The sequence below is a fragment of the Neoarius graeffei genome, chromosome 1 (genome assembly GCF_027579695.1).
Source record: "Neoarius graeffei isolate fNeoGra1 chromosome 1, fNeoGra1.pri, whole genome shotgun sequence".
In the NCBI taxonomy this organism is placed as follows: Eukaryota; Metazoa; Chordata; class Actinopteri; order Siluriformes; family Ariidae; genus Neoarius; species Neoarius graeffei.
This window is the reverse complement of record NC_083569.1, coordinates 6,804,820-6,824,632: the sequence shown is the minus strand read 5'-3', so window position 1 is coordinate 6,824,632 and position 19,813 is coordinate 6,804,820. Positions and strand designations below refer to the sequence as shown.

Genomic DNA, 19,813 nt, shown 5'->3' with positions numbered 1-19,813 from the left:
TACTACAGTAAGCCTTCAGTATTCGCAGGGGTTAGGGACCGAACATGGCCGCGAATAAGCCAAAATCGCGAATACTTGTAACCCCCCCCCCCCCCATAAAACTGCTCACAAATGCTTATTTTGATGTCTATTGAAGCGTATTGAGAAGTTCTACCTTCTCCTGCAGCGTCATTACCTTCTTCTGGCGCTTAGGTTCCTTGGCAGGAGCCTTAGAAGATGCAGAGCATTTAGGAGCCATTGTAAGGCGTAAAAATACCAAGAACGCACAACACGTGAACAAGTCTGAACTACGGGAACCGCGAGACTGTACTGTACAATGCGCTCATTCGTATCAGCCAATGAGCAGCAGCCCGCCATTCAAACTTCAGCCAATAGCGAGCGAGCATTCGGCTCCAAGAACGTAGCAGTGCGTAAACGTTCGATATGTTCGCCGCAAATGACCGCGAATCGCTGAGATTTCCGCGAATGTATAGGAGATATGCTCTATATAAAATCCCGCGAATATGTGAATTCGCGAATAGGCGGGGGTCTACTGTACTACGTGTCTTCTCACGTGGTGGGATACAAATTTGACACCAGGAGAGAAAAATGTAGGGCGCGAGTGTGCGAATGAAACGTCAAAGACCGACTACAGGAACGGAAAGCGAGAAGAAATGCGTCATTTACCAGCTATGGTAAAATACCGTGAATGAGGTCCTGAAAGTACTGACCGAGGCTGCGGTATTTCACCATACGGACCGAGCTTACGCTGGTAAATAATATATTTATTGTTTTCTTTACTAAATTCTAACAGAAAACGAGAGCGCCCGAAAGGGAAAACCGAGCCGAGCCGCCATTTTGAATCCTCATTCACGGCTGTAATGCAAATGGCTTCCTCCTCGGTATACAAGTGCACTTCCATGGCAGGAAAAAAACTACATTGTGCCGCCTATGTAGTCCCGTATTTATACAAATAGGAGTCATTCAGGATTCAGCCATGTTTTTGCTCGGCGTTAGCAACAGTTAGAGGTTTTTAGCTTTCTCCTGAAATGTTTTCTTTTATTTCTTCTTCCTCAGGGGAGTAAAACTCGCTTTCGCTGTGAACACTGTCGTTATCGCTATCCATGCTGTAATATTAATGCTATTATACTGAGAAATGCGAAAATAAATGTTGACCAAAATTGCTACGATGTTTGTTGTTGTGAACGAGTGAGTCGCCAGAGGTCCGTTACCGGGGTCCGGATCGTAGGACACGGACCTGCTCGCCAGCCAATCAGAGCGCAGGATTTGGACCGCGAAAAAAATAAAAGACGTTATGTTACAGCGCTCGGCGTAAATGAGTCCACCCCGTTTGAAAAGTAACATTTTAAACAATATCTCAATGAACACAAACAATTTCCAAAATGTTTAATATAGCATCTTTTTAACTTATAACGTGAAAGTAAGGTTAATAATATAACTTAGATTACACATTTTTCAGTTTTACTCAAATTAGGGTGGTGCGAAAATGAGTACACCCCACTGAAAGTCTCTGGAGCGAAGCTAAATTGTCGGCTACATATGTCTAATTTAACAAGAATACAAAATCACAGGTGAGTCTAACTAGTCATTACTTAAAGAAAACCCCTCCCCATTTCATGCTGTCAGCAACAGCACCACACGGGAGAGAAATGACACAAGACCTGCGAAAGAAAATAATTTCTTTCCACCACAAAGGTGAAGGCGACAAGAAGATCAGCAAAGCTTTACTTATCAGTCAGAATACTGTCGCAAAAGTGGTGCAAAAATTTCAGAAAGATGGAACTGCGACCATCTCACAGAGACGTCCAGGTCGTCCACGGAAGTTAACACCTCGACAGGAGCGTCTTCTGATGAGAAGGGTTGAAGACAATAGGCATGCAGTTATCTAAAGAAGTAGAAAGCCAAACTGGGGTGACTATTTCCTGTGACGCAACAGGGCTCGAAATTCTTTTTTTTTTTTTCGCCAGCCAGCCGGACTAGTTCCCTTCCAAAGTAACTCGCCAAACGGAAAATCAACTCGCCAAAATTTGTTCATGTATGAATTTTACTTCCGTCAAAAATGACGCAAAACAGATTAGTCACCATTGTTCATGACTAACGTGCGTTTATTTCAACACCCGAGTATTTTGATACTGTTGTTAAATACGTAAATGAGAACAACACGGAACACCATAATATAATATCAACAAATAATATACTGGAAAACTTGGCGTACGAGTGTTGAAAACAAATATACTTACTATCATGACTATAGCACCCAAAACATGTCCAACATGCTTTCTGTATTTAACCGTTTATGAGAGAGAAAGCATTCGGAGCTTCATATTGACGAGGAATCAACTTGAAAAAAATAAACTATCCCATAAAAATCGTATCGCAGCCGAGGCCTACCCTGCTCCCACGTTTGCTTAGAAGTCCTTTGTCCTTTCTCCTCTTCAGACCTAGGTCGCTTTGTCCCCGTCTCTGGCGGTTTCTGTCCACCTTTCAGAAAATTCCACGTCGCAACGTAGCTTTGGCAGATGTAGATGTAAACAGCAACAAAAACACGCGTTTAAACGGGCGATAATGTGGCCACATCTATTGAATTTGTTAACGTGATGTGGCAGCGTGGGCGTGGCCAAGCGTCGGTCTGTGAATGGAGGGCGGAGTCAGGGAAGATAAGTGGTGAAATCATTGCACCTGATGGGGATTAACCTGTGTTTGTGTGTCTTCCCCAGCGACCGCGCCCTTTAAAAGGAGAGGAGAGCAGAGAAAGGGAGCTCTCTCTCCCCAAGCTAGCAATAAATAGTTCATTGAGAGCTCAGTTCTGGCCTGCCGTGCTTCTATGCTCCACCCACCTGGTCCAATACTGCACGTGATTACCGCGATATTCAACGAGACGCGTTATATGCATGCGCAGTAGTGAAAAAACCGACAGCCTGACTCGTACACGATATGATTCGGAATTCGGTATTTTCCGTCCTGCTGATAAACACATCGATGAACACAGACACGGCACACGTTTAATATGTGGCGGCTTTAGGTGACGGTGTGTCTGAATCTTCGCTTCATATATATTTTTTATTTTTAACTAGCCAGCCGGGCTGCCTAGTGACAGGAATTACCCGCCAAATGACAAATTAAGTCGCCTCGGGCGACCGGACCACCGCGAATTTCGAGCCCTGCACAATAGGGCGTACGCTGCAGAGGAATGGCATGCACGGACGCCGTCCACGAAAGAAGCCTCTCCTAAAGCCCAGGCACAAAAAAGCCCGCCTAGAGTTTGCCAGGGCCCATGCTGACAAAGATGAAGACTACTGGGACTCTATACTCTGGAGTGATGAGACCAAGATAAATGTTTTTGGAACTGATGGCGTTGCAAAGGTGAGGAATACAAAGAAAAACGCCTGGTGCCTACAGTGAAACATGGTGGTGGCAGCGTCCTTATGTGGGGCTGCGTTTCATTGATGGCATCATGAATTCACAGACGTATTGCTCTATACTGAAAGAGAAGATGCTACCATCGCTCCGTGCCCTTGGTCGTCGTGCACTTTTCCAACATGACTAAACGCACATCTGTTGGATTTCTGAAGAAGAACAGGGTGAAAGCGATTCAGTGGCCGAGTACGTCTCCTGATCTGAACCCAATCGAACACCTACGGGGAATTCTGAAGAGACGAGTTGAGCATCAGTCACTAAAAGAGGTCGTTGCTGAAGAACGGAAAAAGATTGATGTTGCAAAATGTCGCCAACGTGTCCATTCCATGCCTAGAAGACTCGGTGCCGTCATTTAAAAATCATGGAGGCCATACAAAGTACTAGATGTTGTGGGATGTACTCATTTTTGCACCACCCTGATTTGAGTAAAACTGAAAAACGCGTAATCCAAGTTTGTGTTGATTTTGAGATATTGTTTAAAATGTTACTTTTCAAAGTGGGTGCACTCATTTACGCCAAGCACTGTGTGTACGAAGGAAAGGAGGAGCAAACTAATAAATATCGGCGCTCAGCGAGCACCTCGGCGTGATCAGCTGTTCGTTTAGCGACAGAATGATGGAACTTCCTTCGTTGTGCGACAACCAGCCTGATATTTTGTGAGAGATTACAGATGCATCACGAAGACCAAATTTCAGAGAGAACTAATTTTCACCGGTTTTATGAAATCGAAACGCCGTCTTGCTTTAACTTATGCTACAAGCGACTATCTCGCGAGTTTTTGGCGTCAAGAACGCGCAGTCGAGAGTGAACATGGGGTAGCACGAGTCCTGCCCCAATAAGCGCTTTTGTGTTGCAGTTCCCATGTTTGACCACTAGGGTTAACGCAATAATAAGGCTACGGCGCAAAACGGAGACGTCATCACACGGAAACGTCTAGAAAGGTGAACAAATCAACCTGAATCTGTCAAATAGGATTTTTTTTTTTAAAAATCATTCGTGACTCAAAACGGGTAATTAACAATTTAAAAGCGGTTGAACTCCGGTCTGTCAGGACGCAGGTTTGTCCAAGAAACAAAACCATGCACTGGTTTTCTAATTCCCAGACATGGAAACAAGAAATAGCGTGTAGCACACGCTTCTTCCTGTGTCTCAGCAGAGACTGTGGTGATGCTGTAGCACATCCACCTGGTTCCTCTCCTCCGCGACTCGCATCCCTGTCTTCTCCTCCATTAAGAGGATTGCGCTGCTTTAATAGACCCCCTCCCCATCTTCTTTACGCTTCCTGCCCGCTAGTTTATGAGACCGGGCGGTAATTCAGTTCAGGAACGACCCAGTTCTTGCGTCAACGGCGACCGCTCGCCTCGAGTCCTGAGTTAATTAAACGTCAACCGATGCAAAGTAAATCAAAAATGCAGCCGTTCTCTCATTACACAGAGGCCAGCAGATATACGTTTTCCGAAAGTCAGCGGTTGGAAGTTTAGAGAAGTTATTTGTTGGGTACAGCAGGACGGGGCCGTGTCGCAGTTTTAAAGTAGCTACTGTACGTTAACATCAGTGACGTGTGTTAAATGTACGAAAATTTCAACAGAAATTAAAATATTGCCTCATCGTAAAAATTTATAATTTAAGGTTAAAAAGTAGTAGTAAATATCGTCCGTATAATTATTCCGAAGTTTCAGCTAGATTTCAAAAACGGGTACAGTGGTGGACAAAAGTTTACATACCCCAACAGAATGTTTCGTTTCTTGCCTATTTCTAAGAGAAATTGAACGATAATACCCAAAAACCTTTATTTCACTTGTGGTTAATGGTTGGCTGAAGCTATTTATTGCATTCCTTACTGCGTTTACTCTTTGAAAACAACAAAAACTACCTAAATGACCCTGACCAAAAGTTTACATACCCCTGTGAATTGGCCTGAAAACCTGTACACAATTTGACATAAACAGGACTGAATGGCAATTAAAGGCAACTACCTTCACCTGTGATCTGTTTTCTTCTAATTAGTGGATGAAAATAAAAGTCAGTAAATTGCTGGACTTTTGAGAGAACCTTTTATCCCTCATCCAGTGCTGCGCGTCATCTTTTTGAGATTGAGCCATGGGAAAATCAAAGGAATTGTCAAAGGACCTGCGTGAAAAGGTACAACCCCGATTTCAAAAAAGTTGGGACAAAGTACAAATTGTAAATAAAAACAGAACGCAATAATTTACAAGTCTCAAAAACTGATATTGTATTCACAATAGAACATAGACAACATATCAAATGTCGAAAGTGAGACATTTTGAAATTTCTTGCCAAATATTGGCTCATTTGAAATTTCATGACAGCAACACATCTCAAAAAAGTTGGGACAGGGGCAATAAGAGGCTGGAAAAGTTAAAGGGACAAAAAAGGAACAGCTGGAGGACCAAATTGCAACTCATTAGGTCAATTGGCAATAGGTCATTAACATGACTGGGTATAAAAAGAGCATCTTGGAGTGGCAGCGGCTCTCAGAAGTAAAGATGGGAAGAGGCTCACCAATCCCCCTAATTCTGCACCGACAAATAGTGGAGCAATATCAGAAAGGAGTTCGACAGTGTAAAATTGCAAAGAGTTTGAACATATCATCTACAGTGCATAATATCATCAAAAGATTCAGAGAACCTGGAAGAATCTCTGTGTGTAAGGGTCAAGGCCAGAAAACCATACTGGGTGCCCGTGATCTTCGGGCCCTTAGACGGCACTGCATCACATACAGGCATGCTTCTGTATTGGAAATCACAAAATGGGCTCAGGAATATTTCCAGAGAACATTATCTGTGAACACAATTCACCGTGCCATCCGCCGTTGCCAGCTAAAACTCTATAGTTCAAAGAAGAAGCCGTATCTAAACACAATCCAGAAGCGCAGACGTCTTCTCTGGGCCAAGGCTCATTTAAAATGGACTGTGGCAAAGTGGAAAACTGTTCTGTGGTCAGACGAATCAAAATTTGAAGTTCTTTATGGACATCAGGGACGCCGTGTCATTCGGACTAAAGAGGAGAAGGACGACCCAAGTTGTTATCAGCGCTCAGTTCAGAAGCCTGCATCTCTGATGGTACGGGGTTGCATTAGTGCGTGTGGCATGGGCAGCTTACACATCTGGAAAGACACCATCAATGCTGAAAGGTATATCCAGGTTCTAGAGCAACATATGCTCCCATCCAGACGACGTCTCTTTCAGGGAAGACCTTGCATTTTCCAACATGACAATACCAAACCACATACTGCATCAATTACAGCATCATGGCTGCGTAGAAGAAGGGTCCAGGTACTGAAGTGGCCAGCCTGCAGTCCAGATCTTTCACCCATAGAAAACATTTGGCGCATCATAAAACGGAAGATACGACGAAAAAAAGACCTAAGACAGTTGAGCAACTAGAATCCTACATCAGACAAGAATGGGTTAACATTCCTATCCCTAAACTTGAGCAACTTGTCTCCTCAGTCCCCAGACGTTTACAGACTGTTGTAAAGAGAAAAGGGGATGTCTCACAGTGGGAAACATGGCCTTGTCCCAGCTTTTTTGAGATGTTGTTGTCATGAAATTTAAAATCACCTAATTTTTCTCTAAATGATAAATTTTCTCAGTTTAAACATTTGATATGTCATCTATGTTCTATTCTGAATAAACTATGGAATTTTGAAACTTCCACATCATTGCATTCCGTTTTTATTTACAATTTGTACTTTGTCCCAACTTTTTTGGAATCGGGGTTGTAGTTGAACTTTATAAATCAGGGAAGGGATATAAGAAAATATCAAAGCAATTAAAAATGTCAGTCAGCACTGTTCAAACAATAGTCAAGAAGTGGAAAGTCAGGGGCTCCGTAGACACCAAAGCCCGTTCAGGTAGACCAAGAAAAATTTCACCCACCACTGCTAGAAGAATTGTGCGTGATGTAAAGAAGAAGCCCCAAATAACATCTGGTGAACTTCGAGATTCTCTGAAACAAGTTGACGTGGATGTTTCAAAGAGTACAATTAGGAGACTCTTGAGAAGAAATGGGCCGCATGGGAGAGTTGCCAGAAGAAAGCCCCTTCTACGCAAATGCCACAAAGAAGCCCGTCTACGATATGCCAGACTGCACAGAGACACACCCCAAACCTTCTGGCAAAAAGTTGTGTGGAGTGATGAGACCAAAATTGAACTTTTCAGGCATGACACTAAACGCTACATCTGGCGAGGAATCAACAAGGCCTATGATGAATAGTACACCATTCCCACAGTGAAACATGGTGGTGGATCTCTGATGTTTTGGAGATGTGTGAACTACAAAGGCACTGGAAATTTGGTAAGAGTTGATGGCAGGATGAATGCAGTCACTTATCAAAAAATACTGGAGGAAAATCTACACGCCTCAGCCCGGAAGCTGCGCATAGGACGAACTTGGACATTCCAGCACGACAATGATCCAAAACGCAAGGTCAAATCAACTCGTCAGTGGCTGCAACAGCATAAAGTGAAGGTCTTAGAGTGGCCATCTCGGTCTCCTGACCTCAACATTATTGAGCCACTCTGGGGAGACCTCAAACGTGCAGTCCATGCAAGACAGCCCCAGACTTTACAGGAACTGGAGGCTTTTTGCCAAGAAGAATGGGCAGCTTTACCGTCTGAAAAGATAAAGAGACTCATTGACCGCTATCACAAAAGACTTCAAGCTGTTATTGATGTTAAAGGGGGAAATACACAGTATTAAGAATTGGGGTATGTAAACTTTTGATCAGGGTCATTTGTGTAGTTTTTTTTGTCATAATGGTTTAAAAAGCGTTAACATTTTCTTGACAATAAATGGCTTCAGCCAACCATGAACCACAAGTGAAATAAAGGTTTTTGTGTATTATCATTCAATTTCTCTTAGAAATAGGCAAGAAACGAAACATTCTGTTGGGGTATGTAAACTTTTGCCCACCACTGTACATCCGATACCTGAAACATTGGCTCGTTCCGATAATGTCACGCAACTGATTTTTTGAAAAATCTGGAAAAAAAAAATTGTTGTTTCGACCTGCCGAATTTCGGGAAACCTCCCCACTGTTACCCTAGGCTGACACTTGCACGACTTTTGGCCACGATTTTGTCGTGGCAAGTCGTGCCATTTTGGGGCACGAACTGGGAGGCTCCCGCACTTTTCACGACTAGTTCACGCATAGTTCACGACGAGTTCACGAATGCGTGCCCGTCCACATTCACGAACTGGCACGACGAGTTCATGCATAGTTTGCGCATAGTTTACGCACTTCCCGCATTGGCACGACGAGTTTGCGCAATTCGGACGGTGTCATGCACAACCTCATCCTCATCAGATACCCACACGCAATTTCAGAAGTGGACCGCGAAGATCCGGACACACATGATCTGATCCCTGGTGGATGGAGGACTGACCGACACCTGCAGGGGCTGCTGCCTCTAACCGGCCATCATACCCAGAAGGATGCAAAGGATCAGCGAGACTACCTGTCACATTACTACATGTCCCCTGCTGGTGCTGTCCCTTGGCAAGAAAGAATGGTAGTAGCTTCATGAGCTGCATCCACAGTTGTTCCACTTTTGAAATAAAAGAAACGAACCCCCCCCCCCCAAAAAAAAAAGTCATGAAAGAATAGAAAATAAAAGACATTAAAGAAAAAAAAATTGCGAATGGCGAGAAGTGTCCGGGAAGCCCTATATATGCCCCCGCACCAACGCGAGTGCCACTGTCGCGCAGTAGTCGTGAACTCGTCGTAAACTGCTCGTGCCATGCGCAAACTGTTCATGAAGTGCGTAAACTAGTCGTGAACTGCTCGTGCCATCAATGCGTGACCGTGTCAGTGGGAAGGCACGGCCACGCTGCGACGCGCACCAATTCGTGAACATGTCGTGAACTACTCGTGAACTCGACGTGAGCTGTTCGTGAACTATTCATGGCAGTTCGTGACAGTCGTGGCATGGCACGCACTGGCACGCATCCTCCCGCATCGTCACGATGAGATCACGAACAGTTTGCGCATAGTTCACGACCCGGTCGCGAAATTTTGTCGTGACCAAAATTTTGAACATTTCAAAATTCTCGTCCCGACATGGCACGCAGTCACGACGGGTTTACGCACACTTCACGCCAGTTAACGACTAGTTTGCGCACTGGCACGACTCGAGTCGTGCCAATGCGTGCCACGGAATCGTGCAAGTGTCAGCCTAGCCTTAGTTTGCGCGTTGTTACTCGAACAGTTTTAAAAAATAGTATTGATTGATTGATTTACGCCTTTCTTTCTTTCTGCTTTAACGCAGATTTAATTTGTTCCGTTCCTGACTCGGAGTCTGAACTGACTCCGCCCTGGTTTTCTAATCTAAATGCACAGTACGTTTTAAAGGAGAACTGAAGCCATTTTTAACCTTGCTTTATTTCTTAATGATTAGGTTTTCGTAACCTTACGGTACATCGTGACTCGTATTGGCAACTAATCGCAGTTAAATATGATACTTCATATCATATTTATCACTTCAGATCACCAGAGCTTTTTATTTTTATTTTTTTCTGTGTTTGTGTAGTTTGATGTTTGAGTGTTTTGTCCGCCGGTGGTGGTGTAGCTCCAGACCTAGTTTTGGGCGTCGGTTCCCTCCAGGCCTTGGTTCGCCGTGGGCGATGCCTGCGCTCCCAGCTGTGGACTGCAGTGAGCTCGTTGCTCATTGTACATCGTGGTTGTCCAGCGTTCTGCGCTTTAACGCTTGGCATGATGTTCCGAGCGATGTTGCTCGGTGGCATCGCAGCGGCTGTGCAGGCGGTTTGGGACACACCAGCGCTCTGCGTGGCGGAGCTTCTCTGCTCGCTTTGTGGATCCGTGGCGTGGTATTCGAGCGACGTTGTTGACGGCGTCACGGCGGCGGTGCTGGAGATGTGGGACTCGTTTTCGTGCGCCTTTTGGTTGGACTGTGGCTGCTACACCACGGGAATTACATCCTGACTCCTACTTGGTGGACTTTTTTTTTTTTTTTTTACTTTTTTTTAAAATTATTTTTATTATTATTTTTTTTCTTTGTCTATAATTGTAAAGTGTCCTTGGGTTTCTTGAAAGGCGCTATATAAATTTAACATTATTATTATTATTATTATTATTTATTATAACTTATACTTATCAGCCTGTTGGGTTTTTAGCCGTGTCCGTCTGGTCCACGGCAGGCGTCGCTTATCCGCGCGATCTTCACCAGACTTGTGCGAGACTTTGAAACGTCAAGGGTCAGCGCCGCCATTTTGAAAACTGCTATACGAAATATTGCACAACGAGTTTAAATGCCTCCTTTTTTTCCCCAAACTCTCCTGATTTGCTATCAAAACAAGCAAAACTTCCGGCTTGATCACATCGGCATTCGAAAGAGGGCGCGCGCGTCTTTTGACGACGGTGGCAGATGTTGGTGACTTCGATTTCCGCTGTACGTTTTATTTCCGTCCTGCGATCTCGTTTACGCCCATCGCTTTGACATATGGACTGATATATACAGTGGTGCTTTAAAGTTTGTGAACCCTTTAGAATTTTCTATATTTCTTCATTAATATGACTTAAAACATCATCAGATTTTCACACAAGTCCTAAAAGTAGATAAAGAGAACCCAGTTAAACAAATGAGACAAAAATATTATACTTGGTCATTTATTTATTGAGGAAAATGACCCAATATTACATATCTGTGAGTGGCAAAAGTATGTGAACCTCTAGGGTTAGCAGTTAATTTGAAGGTGAAATTAGAGTCAGGTGTGAGTGGGCACCCTGTTTTATTTAAAGAACAGGGATCTATCAAAGTCTGATCTTCACAACACGTTTGTGGAAGTGTATCATGGCACGAACAAAGGAGATTTCTGAGGACCTCAGAAAAAGCGTTGTTGATGCTCATCAGGCTGGAAAAGGTTACAAAACCATCTCTAAAGAGTTTGGACTCCACCAATCCACAGTCAGACAGATTGTGTACAAATGGAGGAAATTTAAGACCATTGTTACCCTCCCCAGGAGTGGTCGACCAACAAAGATCACTCCAAGAGCAAGGCGTATAATATTTGGCGAGGTCACAAAAGACTCCAGGGTAACTTCTAAGCATCTGAAGGTTTCTCTCACATTGGCTAATGTTAATGTTCATGAGTCCACCATCAGGAGAACACTGAACACCAATGGTGTGCATGGCAGGGTTGCAAGGAGAAAGCCACTGCTCTCCAAAAAGAACATTGCTGCTCATCTGCAGTTTGCTAAAGATCACGTGGACAAGCCAGAAGGCTATTGGAAAAATGTTTTGTGGACGGATGAGACCAAAATAGAACTTTTTGGTTTAAATGAGAAGCGTTATGTTTGAAGAAAGGAAAACTCTGCATTCCAGCATAAGAACCTTATCCCATCTGTGAAACATGGTGGTGGTAGTATCATGGTTTGGGCCTGTTTTGCTGCATCTGGGCCAGGACGGCTTGCCATCATTGATGGAACAATGAATTCTGAATTATACCAGCGAATTCTAAAGGAAAATGTCAGGACATCTGTCCATGAACTGAATCTCAAGAGAAGGTGGGTCATGCAGCAAGACAACGACCCTAAGCACACAAGTCGTTCTACCAAAGAATGGTTAAAGAAGAATAAAGTTAATGTTTTGGAATGGCCAAGTCAAAGTCCTGACCTTAATCCAGTCGAAATGTTGTGGAAGGACCTGAAGCGAGCAGTTCATGTGAGGAAACCCATCGACATCCCAGAGTTGAAGCTGTTCTGTACGGAGGAACGGGCTAAAATTCCTCCAAGCCGGTGTGCAGGACTGATCAACAGTTATTGCTGCACAAGGGGGGTCACACCAGATACTGAAAGCAAAGGTTCACATACTTTTGCCACTCACAGATATGTAATATTGGATCATTTTCCTCAATAAATAAATGACCAAGTATAATATTTTTGTCTCATTTGTTTAACTGGGTTCTCTTTATCTACTTTTAGGACTTGTGTGAAAATCCGATGATGTTTTAGGTCATATTTATGCAGAAATAGAGAAAATTCTAAAGGGTTCACAAACTTTCAAGCACCACTGTATGACATAGCATATTTCAAACGCTCATAACTTGCTATAGCAGTGACAAAATAGCGAGACAAAATAGCGATCCAAAATGCTTTCCGATATTTAAAATGAGAAATAGAATTTTGATGATAAAAAAATTTGCCGTCAGTTCTCCTTTAAGGCAAACGTACAAAATAGACAGTATTTTGTGCTTGTATGGCGCTTCCCCCCCCCCCCCCCCCATATTGATCCAGTCTCGTTCATTACTCGAGTCTCTTCTGTCTTTGTTTTGCTTCTCCATCCCACTTCGGTATCATATCCCTCGCTTCAGTCAGCATGTGGTATCGCTGGCCTCGTCCCAAATTGCATTTCAGGAGCCACTTGTGTAAAGAGCTGCAGTTTGGCCAGCTGAGCTCCGAGAGCCCTCAATCGACCCGCATCCTCTAAGAGCTTAGCCAGCACGAATCAACGGCCAAGACACTACAGGTTCACAAAGAAAGGAAGAGAGGGCGACATGCCAAAAAAACCCCATATATATATATGGGTCTGTCTCAGAAACTGGGTACTGTCGGGGTCCCCCACTAAATATACTCAGTCAATAAACTATACGGTTTTGAATGATGTTGGTTTTAATTTGAAAGAAATACAGATAAAACTAAGTCTTTGATGTGAATATTCAGAATTTGGCGCAAATTTGTGGAAAAATGGCGGCTTGATCTGGGACATGATAAACGGTCGACTACATCGCGTTCCCTTAAAAAGGTCGTAGTCCACTGAAAAGTCTACAGTTATCACTGATTGTATTTTAAGTTGTAACTTTATACACCTAAGGATCGGTGCGCTCGCAGGATAATCATAACCGTAATAAAACATCACGCAAAATATTTAATCGCCGTCGTAACTCCGTTTTCCGCAAAACCAATACGATCGCGTGTTTTGATCTAAACGGAAAGCCTCAGGGTCGAGGTCACGACCTCATCAAAAGTAATAACTTATCACTACGCCGTATAAAAATTTAGTTATAAATCTGCGATTTTGTTTTTTAAAACGAAAGCTGAAAGTTAGGTAGAGAATACGTTTCTTACAGAATATGTTACGATGGTAGCTGGTCTTGTATGAATTTCTGAGCTATAAAATGAGTTGTGGTCTATTTTTTACCGTAGCGTGTTATTTGTGTGCGGGGAAGGACACACATTAACAATTTGCATGTGTAGAATGGAATTTTCCACTCCAACAGTTAGAAGTTGATCGTGCTTCCATTTGCAGTCTCTCTGTTACGCGGGTGATCTGTTCGGACGTTATCGCTGAAAAGGTGAGTTTTGACGGTTTTATTTTGTTTTAGTCTTGCAGTATAAGGCCATAGAATGTTTTTCTTTTTTATCTTACTTTCATATTTCGTAGTGTTTGCGTATTTTTGGCCAATATTTTGCAGCCATGGTCAATTTAGATCGAACTTTTGATGGAATCTACGGCCAGTCGTTTTGCCCCGCCCCCGCCTCGCTGTTCTTTTACCAGCGCCGTTATTCTCATCTTTCCGGTGTGTTCTTGATTTTTCTATCGTGTCCTATTTCGCCGTATCAAATACCCAAAATGTCTCGTATTATTCATATTTAAGTGAACAATCAATTCAGTCATCATAACTTGGCATTTTTAACCCGAGCAATCAAAAAGAGGAAATGTATTCAATATTTTCACTCATCTGTGAAGGAGCGGCTTTAATTCTTCACGATGGAGTTATTTTATATGGAAATCAATTTTACAAAAGCATTTGAATTGTAATAAAAAAAAAATGTTCCACAGTGGAGGCCAGATAAAGCAAGATACTATCTTGGCCGCAGGAGCGGAACCCAACGTGTCGCATGCTGAGATGCTTTTCTGCTCACCACGGTTGCGAAGAGTGATTATACGAGTTACTATATCCTTCCAACCTGTCCATTTTCCTCTGACCCCTCTCATCAGCAAGGCATTTGTTTCCACACACACAACCCTCACTCACTCGATGTTTTTTGTTTTCCGCACCATTCTGTGTAAGCTCTAACTCATCTGGCTCAAACCAACACCCATACCACAGTGAAAGAAAGTCACACGCCACTGCGAGATCGCAGTTTTTCCCATCGGCCGATTAGAGAACCGCATAAAACAGCAGGCGTGTTTAGAGGCGTGCCTCTCTACAGTATATATGTGGCAGATCACAGAATCCAGGGACGCATGTCGGCCCGGGGGCATTTTGAGTTATTGACAGATTCAGAAAGTACAGTTTCTAAGCTTTCCAATGATGCCTTCCATGTGGAGATCTGACAATATTTGAAGAATGTGTGGCCTTTTGAAAGTGTATACTTCTTAAAACAGAAAAGGGAGAAAATCGCCCTCAAAGTTTTCCATCTCAGCTACTCTGGGTGCAGGGCGGGCACATAATGCTGCTCATTTGCATGACATTAAGGAAAGCCCTACCCCCTACGAGCTAGCACGATACTACTTTCATGGAAACAAAGATCACCACGTCAGTTTTCTTTCCATGCAAAGTATGCCCAAAACAATTACGAAGTACAAAAATAAGTCCTAAAGTATACTTTAACGTTTTGTGGTTGAAAAATTACTCACACCGTAAGAAAGAAAGATAGCACGATGATGACAAAACTAACACAACACTAGTTTCATGTAAAGCCTCGGTCACAACCGGCCGTACCGTACGTGCTCCTACGGCTGGTCTACACGCAAAAAACGCATGAAACGCACGAGAGTGCGTGTGTGATGTGCTGATTTTCGAGCCGCAGACCGGCCGCAGAGGTTCTTTGTCATGTCAAACAAACTCTACGGGCGCTTACGTTTTTTTCAGGTTGCAAGACAAACTTGCAGCCAACGCGCGTCTTTCTCCGTGAAAAAAAACCAAAAACGCAGCGATTTTTGGGAAACGCCAAAAATCACACGGCCAAAAAATCGTACGTCCGGTTGTGACCTAGGCTTAACCAAACCACAACACTCTCCATTACATGCAAAAATAACCACACAGCCTTAGATTAATAAACTCACCCCATCAGAAAGAGAAACGGCGCCTTGCACACACCAATGCCTCCGATGGAATGTAATCCTAGAACGGTCCGTGTATCATCCGATCATTCAAGTATTCCATTCAATCTGGAAAACGAGGTTGCGTTTTTTTTTTTTTGCTAGAAATGGTGATCTCCGATGTAAAAACCGTGCGTCTGTTTGCTTCGCGGTGTTTCAGCTCCTCTGCGCTGTTTAGTAACTCATTCCATAGTGAAATTACACGCCTGTATGCAGCTAAGTAGCCATGCGCTCAGCTCGTATCATACAGCTGATTCGCGAAAAAAAACAACAAAAGACTTAAATCATCATGTGAATGGCCCATATGGTAATTTAGCCACACCCCCCAGCAGGCTACAGTCCTGACAAAAACGAGACAATTTGCAACAAAAAATGTATGCTTTTCCAACAAAACAATCTATTATCTGAAATACTGATTGCATTCTTCAAGATCTCAACTTGCACATGATGGAAAAAAACAAAAATCACAAATTTCGAAAAAAAAATAGCTTCTTTTGCGATCATCTCGGATTCGGTGAGGGGTCACATATTTCAACATCCCATTTTTGTTTAACGTCTGAAATAGATTTGTGTTAGAGAAATAAACATGAATATTTTGCAGTTTTTGGGAAAAAGATTGATTCTATGTACTTGCTATGAAGGGGAAAAAAATAAATCCTGGTATCACTTTGAAGTGTATCGTGGTGTAAAATATCAGTGCCATGTTCCATTATCACGTTGCCCAGCCTTATGATGATGTTCAGAGATGTTTTTTTTTTTTTCTTTTTTATCGGAATCAGTTAGTGGTCGTCGCTGTCAGAGTTGCAGGTCAAACGGTGTTTATTTGGCCTCTGATCAGAGAGCCGAGGGTGTGAAAATTTTTGTTCCACCTTCTACCAAGAGAAGAGGAGAGTTTGCTGTGTCTCGTGTCGCTAAAACGTCAATTGATTTGTATTTCGGCTCCGGAGATTTGTTTCCAAAACTCGCTCCGTCAGACGCAACAAGACTTCTTTTGACCTCTGGAGTTTACAAACCATCGGTTCTCTGATTTTTCAAGGTCAAATCATCAACAGAGCAGCATTTAAACTTGCATTTACAGTTGTGCTCATAAGTTTACATACCCTGGCAGAATTTTTGCTTTCTTGGCCTTTTTTCAGAGAATATGAATGATAAAACAAAAACTTTTTTCCCCACTCATGGTTAGTGGTTGGGTGAAGCCATTTATTGATAAACAACTGTGTTTTCTATTTTTAAATCATAATGACAACAAAAAAAATCCAAAAGTTTACATAGCCCAGTTCTTAATACCGTGTATTGCCCCCTCTAACATCAATGACAGCCTGAAGTCTTTTGTGGTAGTTGTGGATGAGGCTCTTTATTTTCTCAGCTGCCCATTCTTCTTGGCAAAAAGCCTCCAGTTCCTGTAAATTCCTGGGCTGTCTTGCATGAACTGTGCGCTTGAGATCTCCCCAGAGTGGCTCAATGATATTGAGGTCAGGAGACTGAGATGGCCATTCCAGAACCTTCACTTTGTTCTGCTGTAGCCAATGACAGGTCGACTTGGCCTTGTGTTTTGGATCGTTGTCATGTTGGAACGTCCAAGTACGTCCCATGCGCAGCTTCCGGGCTGATGAGTGCAAATTTGCCTGCAGTATTTGCTGATAACGTGCTGCATTTCATCTTTGACCAAGTTTCCTGTGCCTTTGTAGCTCACACATCCCCAAAACATCAGCGATCCACCTCCGTGCTTTACAGTCGGAATGGTGTTCCTTTCATCATAGGCCTTGTTGACACCTCTCCAAATGTAACGTTTATGGTTGTGGCCAAAAAGTTCAATTTCGGTCTCCATCACTCTAAATTACCTTGTTCCAGAAGTTTTGAGGCTTGTCTCTGTGCTGTTTGGCGTATTGTAGGCGAGATACTTTGTGGCATTTGCTTGGTTTTAACAGAGCCCCTGATTTTCCATTTGTTAATCACAGTTTGAACACTGCTGACTGGCATTATCAATTCCGTGGATATCTTTTTGTATCCCTTTCCTGTTTTATACAGTTCAGCTACGTTTTCCCGTAGATCCGTTGACGATTCTTTTGCTTTCCCCATGACTCAGAATGCAGAAACGTCAGTGGCTGGATGAAGGATGCAAGAGTCTGTCTGGATCCCAGAAACTCACTCAGCTTTTATGCACACACACTGATTACAAGCAAACAGATCACAGGTTACCTTTAGTAGCCATTCAAACCCATTTGTGTCAACTTCTGTGCATGTTCTCGGGCCAAAATCACCAGGGTGTGTGAACTTTTGATCAGGGTCATTTGGGCAGTTTCTGTTGTCATTATGATTTAAAAAGAGAAAATGCAGTCGTTTGACAATAAATGGTTTCACCCAACCACTAAGCATGAGCGGAAAAGATGTTTTTGCGTTATCATTCATATTCTCTGAAAAATGGTCAAAGAATCATAGATTCTGCCAGGGTATGTAAACTTATGAGCACAACTGTATGTGGCCAATCAGACAGCCAGCGGTGTGTGAAGAAGGATTTGTGTGTCTGCCGCAAAGAGGCTAATGTCGCTCTTTGTTTTTAAAATTCTTGCTACAGGTCTGTTCCTCAACCAAAAGAGACGCGCGAGATGCTGTCTTACGTAGACCAGTTACCAGTGGCCGAGATCATTCATCAGGTACGTGTCAATTTAAATTTTAACTTGAGGGTCATTCCATGCCAAATCAACAAGAGGTTATGCTCGACCATCTCAGATTTCAATGAAATTTGGAGGGCTCAGAGATCCTATTAAAAGAAGTCAATCCCCAAAACTTGAGCTTCCTATCACCAACGGTTTCAGAGATACAGGCATTTGAATTTTTCAATTTTTTTGCATTTTGCTCAAAACATACATATTTCAAAGTGCAATATAATCTTTATTATGCAAGATAGAAACCTAAAATTTTGCACAGAGAGACTCAATGTCTTGTACTACAAGCTTCAACTTAGAATTTCAATGGTCATTGTATATTAGATGGTGATTTTAACAAGGAAATTAAAAAGACAAATTTGCATTTTTTGCATTTTTAACTCATTCTGGAAGCTTGCCTGCGGCAGTAATGCTTAAACTAAGAATGTTCTTCAAATCTACACAGAAATATCTACCAAGTTCAGTTTTCCCAAGTCTCCGCTATTCCTACACTACGTTCAGACTGCAACCTGGAACGACCCATATCCGATTTGTTGTGAAATCCGATTTTTTTGTTAGGCCGTTCACGTTACCAATTACAGTGGTGCTTGAAAGTTTGTGAACCCTTTAGAATTTTCTATATTTCTGCATAAATATGACCAAAAACATCATCAGATTTTCACACAAGTCCTAAAAGTAGATAAAAAGAACTTGATTAAACAAATGAGACAAAAATATTATACTTGGTCATTTATTTATTGAGGAAAATGATCCAATATTACATATCTGTGAGTGGCAAAAGTATGTGAACCTTTGCTGTCAGTATCTGGTGTGACCCCCTTGTGCAGCAATAACTGTTGATCAGTCCTGCACACCGGCTTGGAGGAATTTTAGCCCGTTCCTCCGTACAGAACAGCTTCAACTCTGGGATGTTGGTAGGTTTTCTCACATGAACTGCTCACTTCAGGTTCTTCCACAACATTTTGATTGGATTAAGGTCAGGACTTTGACTTGGCCATTCCAAAACATGAACTTTATTCTTCTTTAACCATTCTTTGGTAGAACGACTTGTGTGCTTTGGGTCATTGTCTTGCTGCATGACCCACCTTCTCTTGAGATTCAGTTCATGGACAGATGTCCTGACATTTTCCTTTAGAATTCGCTGGTATAATTCAGAATTCATTGTTCCATCGATGATGGCAAGCCGTCCTGGCACAGATGCAGCAAAACAGGCCTAAACCATGATACTACCACCACCATGTTTCACAAATGGGATAAGGTTCTTATACTGGAATGCAGTGTTTTCCTTTCTCCAAACATAACGCTTCTTATTTAAACCAAAAAGTTCTATTTTGGTCTCATCCATCCACAAAACATTTTTCCAATAGCCTTCTGGCTTGTCCACATGATCTTTAGCAAACTGCAGATGAGCAGCAATGTTCTTTTTGGAGAGCAGTGGCTTTCTCCTTGCAGCCCTGTCATACACACCATTGTTGTTCAGTGTTCTCCTGATCGTGGACTCATGAACATTAACATTAGCCAATGTGAGAGAGGCCTTCAGTTGCTTAGAAGTTACCCTGGGGTCCTTTGTGACCTCACCGACTATTACACGTCTTGCTCTTGGAGTGATCTTTGTTGGTCGACCACTCCTGGGGAGGGTAA

At 42.8% G+C, this 19,813-nt stretch overlaps 1 protein-coding gene across 1 annotated transcript in view; it reads left to right on the top strand.

Moving 5' to 3' along the window:
* Positions 1–19,813, top strand: part of pigk (phosphatidylinositol glycan anchor biosynthesis, class K) — a 94,973-nt gene that overhangs the window by 52,710 nt on the left and 22,450 nt on the right. Inside the window, exon 10 of the mRNA XM_060928942.1 lies at positions 18,082–18,160. Coding sequence (XP_060784925.1) covers positions 18,082–18,160 — 79 coding nt within the window. The remainder of the gene's footprint in view (positions 1–18,081; positions 18,161–19,813) is intronic.